General features: G+C 46.4%; 1 protein-coding gene across 1 annotated transcript in view; it reads right to left on the bottom strand.

Moving 5' to 3' along the window:
* LOC143962489 (NACHT, LRR and PYD domains-containing protein 12-like) overlaps positions 1-14162 on the bottom strand; it is a 28281-nt gene extending 14119 nt beyond the window's left edge. The window contains exons 1-3 of the mRNA XM_077471769.1: positions 13953-14162; positions 4221-5949; positions 2447-2593 (exon numbers count right to left, since the gene is read on the bottom strand). Coding sequence (XP_077327895.1) covers positions 2447-2593; positions 4221-5911 — 1838 coding nt within the window. The 5' untranslated portion in view covers positions 5912-5949; positions 13953-14162. The remainder of the gene's footprint in view (positions 1-2446; positions 2594-4220; positions 5950-13952) is intronic.
* Between the last annotated feature and the right edge of the window lie 3120 nt (positions 14163-17282).

The raw sequence follows: 17282 nt of genomic DNA, 5'->3' as shown, positions 1-17282 counted from the left end.
AGATATATTCAACTGGGAATATTTAGATAACTACACCTACAGTAAATGTTTTAAAGATGTAACAACAGGAATTGGACAAAAGGAGGATAACTGAGGATTTTCTCCACCATCTAGTAGCAATATTGTGGATTTAGTCCAGCTAATGGTTAATCTGGAGCAGTGGTGGCCCTTCCACTAGGGACGTATGGGAGCCGCCCCCCCATCCATGCATCCGGCCCCCTAATCTACATGCAGAGCGCCTTACGCATGGATTCCAATATGAGTTTTTTTTTTTTTTTTAAAGAACAAGATTAGAACTGGAGGATCTAATGGGCTTTAAAAAAGGGTGAGCTCTGGGCGTGTCCAAGATGGCGGCGTAAGCAGACATGCTTCACGGAGCTCTGCTAGCAAAGAATCCAAAACGACTCTCCTGCCTGGATTGTAACACCCTGAGCGAGGTAAACTAACCTCCTATGCCTTTCAAATCCTCCAACGGACCGAAGAGCGGAAAAAGACTCCGGTTTCCCCCGTGTGTGCATGATACTAACGGACCTACACTGCGTGGAGCGGGAAGCCTGGGAGGATGATCCAATATGGCCACCCAGACGGCAACTGTGGGGAGGCTTCCCCCACACTCCCACGCATACCGGAGGTTATGGCGTCGACACCGGGCTGCCAGGCAGCTCTTACGGGTAAGCTGGAGGCTGTCCAGATGGATGTCGGCCTGATTAGACAGGATCTCGACAAAATCCGAGCTTGGCTTGGCGACACGGAACAGAGGGTCGGCCAGGTGGAAGACACAGTGGAGGAGCATGCGGTGGCGATCCGGACCCTACAAACCAAGGTGAAAGTCCTTGAATTTTGTGCAGAGGACGCTGAAAACTGCAGCAGGCAGAACAATTTGCGCATTGTGGGTCTGGCGGAGGGGGCCGAAGGACCGAATCCGACTACTTTTGAGGAGGAACTCCTGCGCACCATGCTTCCAGCGGCCCAACTATCTCCATACTTCACGGTGGAACGGGTGCACAAAGTGCCACCTCAGCAGGACCAGTGGGTTCCCCTCCTTGCACAATGTTCCTACGCCTATTAAACTTCAGGGATCGGGACGAGCTCCTAAGGGCAGTGTGGGTGGTGAGAGCGATCTCCTATCAGAACACCAAACTGCTCCTGTTCCCGGACTACAGAGTGGAGACCCAGAAGTGGTGCAGGTCATTTGACGCGGTCAAGACAGTCATGAAATCCAGAGGCATAAAGTAAAGTTTCCCTGCGAAACTGGGAGTGATCGACGGCGAGGCGGTTCGGTTCTTCACCAGCCCCCGGGAGGCTGCCTCAGGGCTGGAGTCGCTACCGCCCCTGAAATGAGTGGGCCTATCTCCTTTATTACCTGATTGCTAATGTTCTCTACGGGCTCCCTGTCTACGGCTCTGGATGGTGAGGAAAGTGACACATATTTACTCGGTATTCCAGGTGAGCCTTGATGTGTGGGGACTGTTTCCTGAGGCAGGACAGTTTGCAAGTTCTGTGTCATACATGCCTGTCTGTTCTAACATTTTTGGGCACACGGCTGTAACAAGTGATTTGCCTCAGGCCTCTATTGGGGCTATTATGGCTCCTGTCATAAACTGTTCCAGGTTATCACCTTGCAACTGACTGTTAAAGTGACATCTTTACCGTGTAGGTTTAGGAGATATTTGCCGAAAGACAGGCACCGCTGTCTACGGCGCATGCGCTGTAGACAGCGGTGCGCAGGCGCACTGAGCGCGCCGCTGTCAACGGCAATATGCCACGAGTGGTGGCTCCCGTGCACATGCGTCGGTCTACAGGGGACAGCGGTGACTTCGCTGGCTCCTGTGTCAGGTAAGTGACACATAATGGACTACTATGCGATGCATAGTAGTCCATTATGCTTTACCTTTGCAGGGAATCAAAGAGGAACCCAAAATTCCATGGATGAGATTACAAAGAGAAAGATTCCCTCAGAGAGGAGAAGGCATGAGAAGAGGAAAGGTGATAGAAGATTCTACATTGGTGAGGATGGAGGACACCCAGAGATAGAAGGAAACACTGAGAGAAAGGAAACAATCACAGGACATTCAGGGGCGGACTGACCATTCGGCAACTCGGGCACTGCCCGAGGGCCCCGAGCCACTAGGGGGCCCCATCAGGGTTGCCAGCCTCAGTAAAACCAGGGACATTTCATCTGTCTCTGAAATGTCCCTTACCGACATCCTTTTGGTCTAAAAATCCTGAGATTATAGCTGCCCCTACCTCTCCAGTACTTTCTCAGCCAATAGAAACATGTCTGTGTATACTGTGTGATTGTGTTTGTGTATACTGTGGGGCCCCATAACTTCCTATTGCCCGGGGGCCCCATAATCTCCTGTTGCCCGGGGGCCCCAAGAGTTGTCAATCCACCCCTGAAGACATCACATTTCCCCATCACTGCAGGATCACAGATTTCTCTTACTATAATATCTGGATTTTACTCTCCGGGTTCATCAGAAAGGAAAGATTAGCAGAATCCATTTTATCTCCTGAAGAGGAGGACTCTTCTTCGTCTTCTGCTTTGCTCTCTCCCAGACACTCTTTACTGGAGATAGTACAATCCTCAAATCTAAACCAGAATAATGAGATAATAATTACCACCAAGAATATACGACCTCTGACAACAAGAATAACAATGTAACAACCAACATTTCCCTTCCACTTGGCTGCCTTTCTTCTGGCTCTGCAGTCTCATACTGGACCCGATGAGGACTTTTCATTGGTGGCTATGAGTGGTCTTGGAAGTCACACTCCAGACAAAGGAGGCAGTATATGCAGAATCTCCCACATACCTACACAGGGGTTTCCATTCATCTACAGTTTCTGGAAAATTCGGGAACAACACGTTAGTTCCAAACATAAAATGCAGTCCAGACATCCCCATCTCCACCTACTTCTGTAGGCAATTGGCCGATCTAATGTTGGGATGATGATGTCACACTTGTGGCATTATTTCCATCACCCGGATCACTGAATACAAAGCTTTCCCTTCATTGGCTGGACACACCCATTTCTTTCCACCAATGAAGGACTAGCAGATCACACCCAACCTGGCAGGAGGAGGGCAATATGTCAGAAAGCACCACTGCTGAACACTGGACATACTATATGAGGTGCAACTGCAAACACACTGGGAAGGTCATAGAATCTATTGAAGGGACATAATATCACAATATTATTGAACATTTTTAAAAGGTTGGAGAGGGCAAATAATTGATATCCAAAATCTTTGGTGCAATGTTTATAACACTTGATTTTAAACGCCTGAGAAATATTTTATATTTGTATATAAATGAATTGTATTTTTTTTTTTATTGGCTTGGACGGGTTTCAGCAGTGCATCATTATGTGTAGTTCAATATTAACCACTTGCTCACCACTTCACGCATATATACGTCAGCATGGCTTGGCTGGGCAAAGCAACGTACCTGTACGTTGCTTTGAATCTCCCACCCTGTGGACCCTGATGATGCTATGATGGCAAAATGTGTTGAGATGGGGTTATGTAGCTCCTGATGTCACTGGTGATGGAGTTTCTGGCTGGTGGAACGCGTGGCTGAACCTCCATGTTGGGAGAAGGCGGCTGGCACTGCTGACACAATATTGACACACTGCTGTAATTACTAGGTGCTGGCATAGGCTAATTTGAGTAATATTTTATATCTAGTAAACCATATATTTTTGCAATAAAAACCAGTTGCGCTATTGGACTATTTGAATCTTTTACCCTGGAGTGCTCGCTAGCCCGGAATGCTTGGAATGTGGGTGGACACAGCAGGAGAGGGGCAGGAGGAGGAGCAAACCAAGGCATTCTGTTTGAACAGAAGGGTTAAGTGGGGAGGGGCCATGCCAGCTAGGTTCTGACAGGATATTAGAGTCACTCAGCCATGGCATATGCAGCCAACCTACACGACTGGCATGGGGGCGATTAGGGTGTGTCCAGGCACCTTGCGAAGGCCTATGACAACATTGATTAAAATATATTTGTTTTCACTTAACCTGTGACTTTACATGTTGCCAGAATGTTGCAGGTCACTGGAAAATTGCACTAATGTGAACCAGGGCGTAGGGCTGAGGAAAGCATGAGCTCCTATATCTTCTAACAAGTGTGGTAGATAGAGAACATGATGGATAATCACCATTATACTGTATGCAGGTTCTCTTAATTCAGTTAGGATATCCTCACACTCACTTACCTTACCCACCGACACTTGTGTAGGAATGGAGATAGAATTGTCTGGAACTCTGGACCCACAGTGAGATAAAGAAAATATAAAGACTGAAAACTTTCTCTCTTCAAAGCCTTCAAGCAATAGCTCAGCTGCTTGGAATAATTACTGTCCATCCACAAGTGACCAGTACGTGATCCATACAGGATCAAATCTGAACAATGAGACATGACTCTCCTAATGAAGTCCTCATCCTGAGTCTCGTACAGACAGAAGATGATCTGAGTAGGGAAAGTCTGATCAATGTCCTTCATGACCCATTCTATGATTGCAGGTTTGGCTCGGAGTGAGATGGGGATTCCTGTGACCTCTGAGAATGTTTTCACCTGATTTTCATTTAAGAGACCAAACAGGAATTGTACAGATAATGCTAAATGTGAGTAATCTAAACTGAAGTCCCGGAGTGATTTCCCTGTACAGATCTCCGGGAGGGAAGTACCTTCCATAGACCCAGACCCATCATCCATCCCATAATAGAGAGCAGCAAGGAACTCCTGTACACTCAGGTGGATGAAGCTGTAGCAGGTCTGGTGACGGACGTCCCAATGAAAGATGTTCTCATTCAGAAATACAGACTCCACCTCATCCAGAGAAAGTCCATGTCTTTCTAGATCTTTCTTCTCAAATAAGATTTGTTGGTTCAGAACTCCCTGATTGGCCAGAGCACACAGCTTCTTCAGACAGGTTTGTTTCCGGTGTACAGACTGCTCCTTCTTGCTGTGATGGGATAGTAAGACCTCCAGGTAGAGAAGGTAAATTAAAGTCGTTGTACGACACCAAATTAAACCCAAATCTTTTTTTATTTCTTGTGTCATTACAGTGCAGACAATCCAGCATGTAATGGGGACGGCACACATGGTGTACACAACGTCATTGTCTTTTATTATACTCAGAACCTTGTCTGCATCTTCTTTATTTCCATAGAATTTATGGACATATTCCTCTCGATCGTCCCTTGTAAATCCCTGGATTTCCACATTGCGAGAATCATCGATGAATGTGTTAAGTTTCTCCATGGCCAGTGATCTTGTGGTGATGATCAGAGAAGATTCTGGGAGAACATGTCTCCTGAGCAAGCTTTGGAGAATTATTTCTTTGTGGGTTTCCATAGAAATGTCAAGACAACCCTCAGATTTCTCCTCCAGAGTCCACCTCAGTTCATCAAACCCATCAACTATGGTGAGAAGTTTTCTCTGACTTCCAGGATCCTTCAGAATAGACACCAGGTCATCTGAACACTGCAGTCTGCAAGTTCTGGATAAAAGTTCCACAAGGCTTATGTCTCCAGGGATGGTGTTGATTTCTCTACAGCTCAGATAAAACACAAAGTCAAACTTGTCTCGGTAGAGATCCCCAGAGGCCCAGTCCAGCATGATCTTCTTGGAGGTCATTGTTTTTCCAATCCCGGCCGGGCCTTCTAACACCACAATCTTAGGGATCAAACCATCTTCATCAGGGTCAAAGAGGGCCTGGATTGTGGTTGGAGATATTTTGTTCATGATCTGTAGATGTTTTCTGCTTGAACTAGTTTCTTCTTTTTTTCCCTCTTTATTCTGAGGTCCCTTTATCATCAATAACTTAGTGAATCTTTTCTGTAGATGAACATCCTCATTCATTTGGGAATTATATTCTGGAATCCTCTGGAACATCTCTTTCATATATCCTCTGTATTTCTTTTCTAACGTCTTTCTAACGTCTTTATGAGAGAAAGGAGAATATATTATTCCTCATGAACACATGAAATAATATTTATAAGACAGAGAAATTTTGTATTCTAACCATAAGCCCCATGCATGGAACCCTAAAAGAAGATATCCCATGAAATACAGGAGGATTGTGGAAGCATCCAAATGATGTAGTCATCATCCAGACCAGAGGAGTAACTAGAAACCTAAAGGCCCTGGTGCAAGAAACCATGAAGGGCTCCTCTGATTGGATTCATATTATAGTAAAATTAAGTTATACAAAACATGGCATAGTTTATTCGTTAATTGGATTGGTTATAAGAGGTGTTGGCTAGCAGTGAAAAGAAGGTGGGTGGGGGATGGGGTGTAGTGATGCGATTAGTGAAGTGAAAGTGCATGATGTGGGGTGACTGATGATGGGGCAGTAAAAGGTGTAAAAGTGAAATGTATAACTTAATTTTCCTGTAATATGAATCCATCATTGACCAGGTAACAACCAGCTTACAGCTGCCAAGCACTTCTAGACATTCCCCTAACATTAACTAATGACCACTCACAAAAAGTCTCTGCATGTCCATCTGCAGGTGCTTCATCCCCCATCCTCCTCTCCGGGTCCAAGAACGTGGCTCCCAGCAAGCTCGGTGGACTATGCGCCCACCCGGAGGACAAGGGGGACGTGCGGCAGCGATGGGATCTCTGGACAACTACAATCCTGCAATGCTGGTTTGTGCGATACATCCTTATGTCTTCATCCACCCATTGGTAACTATACCTCTATGTGTATGGAGATAGAATTTTGCTCAATTTGAAATGCTATACCTTAATTTTTTTATACTGCCCAATGTCTTTAATTGGATATTTTGATATTTTCCTAGAATATAAATCCCCCTGAAGAGACCGGAAATTGCAAGGGTCGAAATGCATCGGGGTTTTTCACGTGGATACATATGTTATAAATACAACTGGCAAACCATGCTTGTACATAGGGTGTTCTTATGCTATGAGTGATGTTCCATGTTTGTTTTTTGTGTCGCACCACCTATATGGGTGATTCATTAATTGTTCATTTGTAATTATTATTGTCTGTAAAATAAATGATTCTTTACATCAGGGGTCTCCAAGCTTTTCAAACAAAGGGCCAGTTTATTGTCCTCCAGACTTTTAGGAGGGCCCGGAATGTGGCCAGCAGGGGCAGAAAATGTCACGGGCTTGGCATGAGTGAGAACAAATATGGCCCCAGGGTTGGTGGTCAATAGGAGTAGGAGTAGTGTCCCTGTTATAGGAGGAATAATATCCCATCATTGGTGTCAGTGGGAGGAATAGGGCCCAAGGGCCAGATAAAGGCTAGCAAAGGGCCACATCTGGCCCTCAGGCCACAGTTTGGAGACCCCTGCTTTACATCAACCATTTCTATATAAATTCTCTGCTTCTAAAAAAAACCCCTGCGGGAAACTTTCTGTTTTTTGTAGCATTGTTTATACGTTCTGGGGGCTATGGCATTCTCCTTGTCTGTCTGTCTGTCTGTCCTCTTGAAAGATGATAGATTGTGGCCAGTCTCTGGGTGAAAAACCAAACTTTATTTAAGCCAGCCAAGACTGCAGTCTCATGCTTGTGATAGCGTGTGTAATAGCTGATCAATCTACCTGTTTGCCTAACCTGCTAGATTGGATTACCTGGTTGACAACCTTGGATCGGATATTTACTATTCTCTGAACTCTGCCTGCCTTTTGACTTTGGACACCCTGACACCCTTGACAAAAATAAAAGGAAAGAGAGCACACATCTGCCCTAGTGTGATTCAGCTTTAACCACTTGCTTACTGGGCACTTAAACCCCACTCAGTCCCAGACCAATTTTCAGCTTTCAGCGCTGATGCACTTTGAATGACAATTGCGTGGGCATACAACACTGTACCCAAATGAAATTTTTATCATTTTTTTCCCACAAATAGAGCTTTCTTTTGGTGGTATTTAGTTACAGCTCGGAGTTTTATTTTTTGCTAAACAAACAAAAAAAGATGCAAAACAATAAATAAATAAATCATGTTTTAATAGTTTGTTCTAAAATTTAGCAAACGGGTCATTTTTCTCCTTCATTGAAGTGCGCTGATGAGGCGGCACTGATAGGCTGCATTGGTGGGCACTGATGGGCTGCATTGGTGGGCACTGATAGGCTGCATTGGTGGGCACTGATAGGCTGCACTGGTGGGCACTGATAGGCACAGTTAAGGCGGCACTAATAGGCACAGATAAGGCGGCACCGATGGGCACAGATAAGGCGGCACTGATGGGCAAAGATGGGCACAGATAAGATGGCACGGATGGGTGGCACGGATGGGTGGCACGGATGGGTGGCACGGATGGGCACTGATAGGTACCACTGATAGATGGGACTGATGGGCACTGATAGGTGGCTCTGATAGGTGGCACTGCTGGGCACTGCTGGGCACTGATGGGCGGCACTGCTGGGCACTGATGGGCGGCACTGGGGTGCAGCACCTTTGAGGCAGATTGTGGGCACTGTGGGTGGCACTGTGGGTGGCACTGCTGGGTGGTACTGTGGGTGGCACTGCTGGGTGGCACTGTGGGCACTGCTGGGTGGCACTGTGGGCACTGCTGGGTGGCACTGACGGGGGGCACTTACTTTTTATTAGGGTGGCACTGCAGGGGGCAGGTGGGCACTGACAGGGGGCAGGTGGGCGCTTGCATTGCTGGCCGTGATCGGGACTGATGTCCCGATCACGGCCGCCGGTGATCGGCTTTTTTTTTTTCTCCTCGCGGTGTCAGCGCGAGGAGGAAAACTAGCCGATTACCGGCTCCGTTATATCACCTGATCAGCTGTCATTGGCTGACAGCTGATCACGTGATAAGGGGTCGGGATCGACCCCTTGCACGGATCGTGATCAGGCGAGTCTCATGGACTCGCCGATCACAGAGCGCGCCGCGCGCACCCCTCAGGGGGCGCGCAGGCCGCTCGTGCACGGGACGACGTCAATAGACGTAGTCCCGGAAAAGTAGGTCCGCGCTAATGCCGTCATTTGGCAATAGCGCGGATCCCAAGTGGTTAATGATGACACAATAAAACTACTTCAACTATTACACTCACATTTTGAAAGAAGATCAGTTCAGCACATGAAATACTCTCCAGTAGGGATAGGCGAACGGTTCGGCCCGAGTTTGGGCCAAACATTTGTCTGTTCACCAAACACTCAAATTTGCAGGTTCTTCACCGGGTTTTGGCCCCGATAAACACCTTGCTGGTTGTTAAGGAGCGTCATGTGATATCACGTGACATCAGAAGAAGGCCCGGCCCCTTGCCTATATAAGAACTGAGAAAGTGAAGAGTGTGCATACAACAGCAAGCCTCCCACGAGATGGAGCTTTTTTTTTATTTTCTATTTTCCGGGTCCGACAGGGGGCACGATTAATGATAGATTTATATCGAGAGACAATATTTCTTTCTTTATTTTTTTTTTTTAATAAAGAACTTGTCAAAAACAATTTCTTGTGGTTTTAAAATTTTGACACTTTTTTGGTGAATGGGTAGGGGTACGATGTACCCGATACCCATTCATATAGGGAGGCCAGGATCTAGGGGCCCCCCTTGTTTTAAGAAGGTTTCAGTTTCCTTTTATGGACTGGGTTGGACCCCATGCAGTTTTTCTGTTTATTTTTTTTGTTAGCCGGTTGTCGGCAAATGTAACCGAAAGTCATTTTAAATAGGATTTGACTTTTTTTTCATCAGATACTTCAGTTTTGCTGCATCATGTTCTATACATGCTACAGTTGCTCCACTTGACAGGTACATTAAGGGAACCCCCCAGGCGCTATATTTAAAGGAATTGTCTTCTGTCAAGATGTGAGTGTAACCATTGAAGTGATTTTATTGTGTCATCAAGCTGAATCACACTAGGGCGGACATGACTCTTTCTTTTTGTTTTTGTCCAGACATATTCCTGACACCCTGTAGAATACTAGAGAGCTGGATCACCCTGTCGGGCTTATGTTTCACCTACTTTGTAGAACTGTTACCATCGACCAGCTGGAGGAACTAATATTCAGAATCTTGCCTGTGTGCCAAACACAAGTACCTGTTTGCTTTGCTCAGTTCATGCCTGCCCTGGCGTGGTAGCCAGGCACTATAGCATTGTGTATAAATCCTGGGGGCAACCGAGTACCGGTAGGTCTGCTAGCCATTTGGGAAAGGGGGCTGCTATAGGTGAAGAACACAGAAGCCAGCTATAGTGTCTGGCCACCTGCATTAGGGGTCTGAATGACAGTGCCTCATCCATGCTTCCTGTTTCAATTCTATCTCAGATTTAAATATCCTATATACAGTATCTCACAAAAGTGACCAGTAAGAGAGAGTGAGAGCGATAACACCAAATTTACCACACCTGCTCCCCATTCACACCTGCGATCTTGTAATACTAATGAGTCACATGACACCGGGGAGGGAAAATGGCTGAAGCAGAGCATGATCCTCTCCCTTCGAAGACTGGGCCGCAGGGCAGTATTCCAACATGATAACCATCCCAAACACACCTCCAAGATGACCACTGCCTTGCTAAAGAAGGTGATGGACTGGCCAAGCATGTCTCCAGACCTAAACCCTATTGATCATCTGTGGGACATCCTCAAATGGAAGGTGGAGGAGCGCAAGGTCTCCAACATCCACCAGCTCCGTGATGTCCTCATGGAGGAGGAGAAGAGGACTCCAGTGACAACCTGGTGACCTCCATGCCCAAGAGGGTTAAGGCAGTGCTGGAAAATAATGGTGGCCACACAAAATATTAAACACTTTGGGCCCAATTTGGACATTTTCACTTAGGGGTGTACTGACTTTTGTTGCCAGCGGTTTAGACATTAATGGCTGTGTGTTAATTTATTTTGAGGGGACAGAAAATTTACACTGGAATGCCGCGTACACACGGTCAAACTGTATGACGTACTTAGTCTGGCGTACTTTCCGCCAGACTGTCCGTCGGACTTTCCGAACGGGCTACTTGCCCACACACACCACTTTTTCAGCGGACTAATACGGCGTACTAAGTCCGCCGTACTATCCTCCCTACTTTTGAAATGAACGGACTCGCCCACACACGCGGAGGAAAGTCGGCTCATTTCGAGCACGTCTCCAGGTAGGCGGGGCCCGCGAAGGAGACGTCGCTGGCCCCGTCGCCTGGTATGGACTTAAAGGGGAACCCCAACGCCGAAAAAAATCGGAGTGGGGGTTCCCCCCAAGTCCACAGCAGACCCTTGTCCGAGCACGCTACCCGGCCGGCCAGGAAAGGGGGGCGAGCGAGCGCCCCCCCTCCTGAGCCGTACCACCCCAAAGCACCTTGTCCCCATGTTGATGAGGACAAGGGCCTCTTCCCGACAACCCTGGCCGTTGGTTGTCGGGGTCTGCGGGCGGGGGGCTTATCGGAATCCGGGAGCCCCCTTTAATAAGGATACCGGCCCCCCACCCTATGTGAATGAGTATGGGGTACAATGTACCCCTACCCATTCACCTGTAAAATAAAAGTAAAAAACACAACACACAAGATAAAATACTTTATTGCAAAGCTCCGGGGGTCTTCCGTCTTCGGGGGTCTTCTCGCCGGACTCCTCCGCTATCTTCTTGTAGCTCTTTTGCTAGCGGAGGAGTCCGGCTTTCTTCCTCGCCGCCGGCCTCTTCTCCCGACTTCGGGGGTCTTGTCCCCCTCTTCGGTTCTTCTGCTGGGCCACCGCGCCTTCTTATAGCTCTTTTACAGGCGGTGGCCCGGTCTTCTGTCGCTGCCGCCGCCTTCCGTTCTTCTTCTTCTTCTCCTTCTTCTCCAGGAGATGTTGACTCAACGCTCTCTCTGGCCACAATGCCAGGGACGCACTGCGCGGCCAGTTATATAGGGACAAGGGGCGGTGTCACATGGCTTTATGTCACATGGGTTGGTGTCACATGGTGACCCCGCCCCCTTACGATGTCATAGTCCCCATGTGACATCAACCCATGTGACCAACCCATGTGACATAAAGCCATGTGACACCGCCCCTTGTCCCTATATAAATGGCCGCGCAGTGCGTCCCTGGCATTGTGGCCGGAGAGAGCGTCGAGTCAACATCTCCAGGAGAAGAAGGAGAAGAAGAAGAAGAAGAAGAACGGAAGGCGGCGGCGGCGACAGAAGACCGGGCCACCGCCTGTAAAAGAGCTATAAGAAGGCAGTCAGTTTTTCAGACGGAATCCCGCTCAAGCTTGGCTTGCATACACCCAGTCACACAAAAGTTCTCGGAACTTTCGACCGCCAAGAATGCGGTGACATAGAATACTATGACGAGCCGAGAGAAAGAAGTTCAATGCCACTGAGCATGCGTCAAAATGTTTCCGAGCATGCGTAGGAGTTTTTGCACCTCGAAATTGGTACAGACGATCGAAACTTAAATTGAGAACCTGCTCTTATTTTACCAGGCTGGAATCCCACCAGCAAAAGTCAGATGGAGCATATACACGGTCGCATTTTTCCAACCAAAAGCTCTCATCGGACTTTTGCTGGCAGAATTTCCAATCGTGTGTGCGCGGCATAAGTATGTCACAGCCTAATCCTTGCATTGGCTAAATGGAGATCTCGGTGTCACTTGTTTGTTGCCATGTTGCTGCGATTCACTATTTTGTTGGATCCTTCTATTATCTGACATTTGCTCAGACATGCACGTAGCTGCAACATAGTGTAGGTAGAGTGCAGAAATGACAGGGTGCAAGTCTTAGCCCCTGTACACACAGTCGGAGATTTCGACGGAATGTGTCCTATCGGACCGTTTTGTCGGATAATCCGACTGTGTGTGGTCTCCATCAGACTGTTTCCGTCTGAGTATCTGACGGACCAAGTTTTCCAACTTGTCCGTAAAATTTTCCGACAAAATGCTCCGATCGTACATACTCCGATCATGTGTAGAGAATTCCGATCGGACAAAGTGCCACGCATGCTCGGATCAAATTCCTACACCAAAGCTATTGGCTACTAGCCTGAACGTAATCCCGTCGTAACGAACGAACATCATCACACTCTGAACGATCGGATTTCCCAACAACTTTGTCCGACCGTGTGTATGCAACAGTTTCGGACAAAATCCGTCGGACAAAATCCAACGGATTTGGTTGTCAGAATGTCGGACCGTGTGTACAAGGGCTAACTATGAAATTGTTAGAGGTGTGGTTAGTAACATAGGAACTTACCTTATTGGAGTAATGCTATGATGGGTGGAGTATAGGTCTTCTAGTGGTAAGGGGAGGTCTTTAGGTCAGCAGTCCGGAGTCAGCAGGATAGGAGAGAAGTTCCTCCGCCCGCCCTATATAGGGGTGGGTAGGGTGGCTCGGTAGTGTCTTGGTTACTGAAGGGTTGGCGGATGTTCCTTGACGGCGGATACAACAGTTACCCAGTTAAGTTGAGGTATTGAGAAAGTTAGGACCCATCACGGTTAGGCTGGCGGTTGGCCAGACTGACGGGTTAATAAGTTGGGGGTCCGGGGTCGGTTGGCAAGTCCCCGAGGCGAGTTGGCAGCTGGGGACGAATGCCAACAAAATGGGACTTCTGGCTCAAATAATAGTGGTCGTCAGGGATCTGCAACTAATAAGCTGGATAGTTGGTTGGTTTAGATACATAGTCATAATAATGGTTATGTGTGATAAAGGTTAAAATCTTGAATAAAGTAAAATTTGTTTTTTGTTAATAGAGGCCGGACAGACCATTTTCTTCCAGCAGGTGTCAGTGTCTTTTTTATATATCGTATTAGTAAGGTAAGTGTAAAAGCATGTTTGGGCATTGGGTAGTAAGGTATTGGGCAGTAAGGTAAGGTATTGGGTAGTAAGGTATTGGGCAGTAAGGTAAGGTATTGGGTAGTAAGGTATTGGGTAGTAAGGTAAGGTATTGGGTAGTAAGGTATCTGGCTACTCTCGTCATGTACTTTCCCTTTGAAATGCAACAAAAAATAAATAAAAAAATAAAAAAATCAGTCAGAAGAATGATTGGTGGGGGTCTCACCATGTTAGGTCTGGCCATACATCCTCCAATCAGATCGTTTGTACTTCCCGACAATGAAGAGAGCTGAAAATATTTATAGAAAATGTGAAGAGTCCGATCACAGAAGATTCTGGAGGAGAACCTGGAAACACGGCACTGGCAGAATCCAACTTCTTATTCTATGAAGACCAGACGTGAGGGAAGAGGTTACTCTGCCTGGTCTCATATAACGTCCTTACAGATTCTAGGAGGAGGGTGAGGCGAGGGAGAAGGAGGAGGTTGACAAGGGATTTCTAGTAACATAACACACCTCCACCTGTATAGACTGTTCAGACGTCATTCATCTCTAACACAACACATTGCTGGGTGTGTCCACGTTCCTAGTCTTGTATACAAGCTGAACAAGTCTCACCCTGAGGGGTCTAGTAATAAAAAGGATCTGAAGAGTGTGGCATGGGGGGATTGTTCAGCTCAGTGGTAGATGCGTTTTCATGTAGTGAGCCCACACCAGACAGGCGTTTATAGTTAAGGGCCTGGTAGCCCTACGTTTATTAAATGATAAAAACGAAACAAAAGTCCACTCAGGAATCCCACCCAGGGGTATGCGTCATTCAGACACAACTGAATCTACAAGCCCACCTAACTCTTCAACAGCACTGCTGCTACAGGTACTGGTCCCTCAAATCACCAGCTCTCCCAGCAATCAAACAACAATAAACTTCTGCTCTACCGAGCCTTATGCTGCGTACACACGATCGGAATTCTCGTCGGGAAAAAGCTCTGATGGTTTTCCCGACGGAATTCCGCCCAAGCTGTCTTGCCTACACACGGCCACACCAAATTCCGATCGTTTAGAAGGCGGTGACGTACATCACATACGACGGGACTAGAAAAAGGCTGGTCAATAGCCAGTAGCCAATAGCTTCCGTCTCGTAGTTGAATCTGAGCATGCGTGATTTTTGGCGCGTCGGAATTGCCTACACACGAACGGAATTTCCGATTGAATGTTTTTTACGTCTGGAAAATTGAGAAGCTGCTATCAATTTTTGGCTGGCGGGAAATTCGAACAGCTAAATTCCAATGGAGCCTACACATGCTCACATTTTCCAATAAAAAGCTCTCATCTGTCTTTTTCTGTCCAAAATTCCGATCACGTGTACGCAGCATTACTGTGTCCATAGATGGCATATGGTGGCAGGCGACATGGCTAGTGACACTCTCAGGGCTCCCACTGATTCTGCATTATGGTGAGTTGAATGATTTCATTGTATATTGCAATGTAATAATAGAAATAATGTACTTCAATCATCCTGACACCATAACAACCATGGGGCCGGGATGACTGAAGTGCTAACACCAGGTGTATGGAATATCTTTATCTGCTGATTGTTAAACTTTCTAGAATACACATATTTCTATTGTTGTGTAGGATCTGGGCCTGCTATCCCTCCATCCCTTGCTCATCTCAGACACTAACCACACCACCTTAGAGCCACACCCACTATTTCATTGAAACCATGCCAGTTTTCACCAAAAGGGAAAGGTGAGGTTTGGCGCCCCCATCCCAAAACTTCACCAGCCGCCACTGCCTTTGAGGGCAACAATAATTCTGATGCGGCCAGCAATGAAATTGAGTTTGGCACCCTTGATTTATGGTACGTGGTCCTCTGTAAAATCCCAGTTAATGGAGGTTTAACTGGGCATTTGGGATATGGAGGTATCTGCGTAGAATGTAGAGAGTTGGTATTGTCCCCAAGTCGGTGTGTTGCGGCTGGGGAAATCTATGTGGTTAAACAGATACAAAAACGAATTTTGGTTCATCAGTGCCTTCGAAGATTGGCAACCTGAATTATTGTCTATCGTTGTGATTATTATGTTCCTGTTTTACGGAATGTGTGTTTTTTTTTTTTTTGGTTATATGTTAATAAATGGCAGCTACAGCCAATTTTCACTCCAAATATTGTTGTCTGTTTATTCTTGAACAATTGGGTGAGGTAGGGGGTCGAAGCGGTGGTTTAGTTAATTAGTGGGAGGAGCGTTTGCATTAGACATGTGCAATTCGTTTAGTTCCAAATTCGTTTTTTAACAAATTTATCAAAATTCGTTAATTCCAAAATTTCTGAACTGTTCAATTTCCGAAATTTCGAATTTCCGAATTTAGAAATATTAGAATTTCAGGAATTTGGAAATTCTAAATTTTAGAAATTAGAAGATTCTAAATTTCTGAAATTCTAAATTTCGGAAATTCGGAATTTCCGAAATTCGGAAACTCAACATTTCAGAAATTGGAAAATTTCAGATAATTTGTAACTTCAAACGGGAGTCCGCCGTTTTTTTTTTTTTTTTTAAAGCCAGCAGCTACAAATACAGCAGCTGCTGACTTTTAAAATAAGGACACTTACCCGCCCAGCGCGCCCCCGAGATGTCGGCACCCGAAGCCGATCTCTCGATCGTCACTCGGGTGCTGCCGCCGCCATCTTAGGTATGGGAATCAGGAAGTGGAGCCTTTCGGCTTCATTTCCCGGTTCCCTACTGCGCATGCGCAAATCGCGCTGTGCAATAAGGATGGACCCGCTGCCTCTGGGATCTGTGTGTTTCCCAGCATGCAGCGGCGGACTTTCGGAAAGGGGCGTAGATCTACGCCCCTTTCCGCAGAGAGCTATCCCGGAAATGGGTGCAGTTACCTGGATTATCCAGGTAACTGCACCCCCTCCCCCCTGAAAGGTGCCGATCGTGGCGCTGGAGGGGGGGGGAGGATTCCAATGAGCGGAAGGTCCACTTTAGGGTGGACCTCCGCTTTCACATAAATTTGAATTTGTTACGTTCACAAACAGCCAAATCTGAAAGGAAATTTCAATACCTATAATTCCAATTCCATTTGGTTATGATAGATTTGATGGTGCTCCAAAGATTGGGATATTTTTTTATAACCTAACCCTGACTTGTGCTTCTCAACAACATTGTCCCTTATTTGTTTGGAGAGTTCCTTGGTCTTCATGGCAGTGTTTGGTTAGTGGTGCCTCTTGCTTAGGTGTTGCCGCCTCTGGGGCCTTTCAGAAAGGTGTGTCTATGTAATGACAGATCTTGTGACACTTAGATTGGACACAGGTGGACATCATTTCACTAATTATGTGACTTCTGAAGGTAATTGGTTGCACCGGAGCTTTTTATGGGCTTCATAACAAAGGAGGGTGAATACATACGCACATGGCAATAATCAGTTTTTTATTTCTTAAAAAAAGTTTTATGTATATATTTTTCTAATTTTACTTCACCAACTTGTGTTCTGATCCATCACATATAATTCAGTTAAAAAAAAAAATTGAACTAAAGGCTGCAATCTAACAACAT

Source organism: Lithobates pipiens, unplaced genomic scaffold (assembly GCF_037356315.1).
Source record: "Lithobates pipiens isolate NorthernLeopardFrog02 unplaced genomic scaffold, aLitPip1_a1.2 Scaffold_8, whole genome shotgun sequence".
Lineage (NCBI taxonomy): Eukaryota > Metazoa > Chordata > Amphibia > Anura > Ranidae > Lithobates > Lithobates pipiens.
The sequence above is the reverse complement of the archived record's forward strand: the minus strand, read 5'-3'. Positions and strand labels throughout refer to the sequence as shown.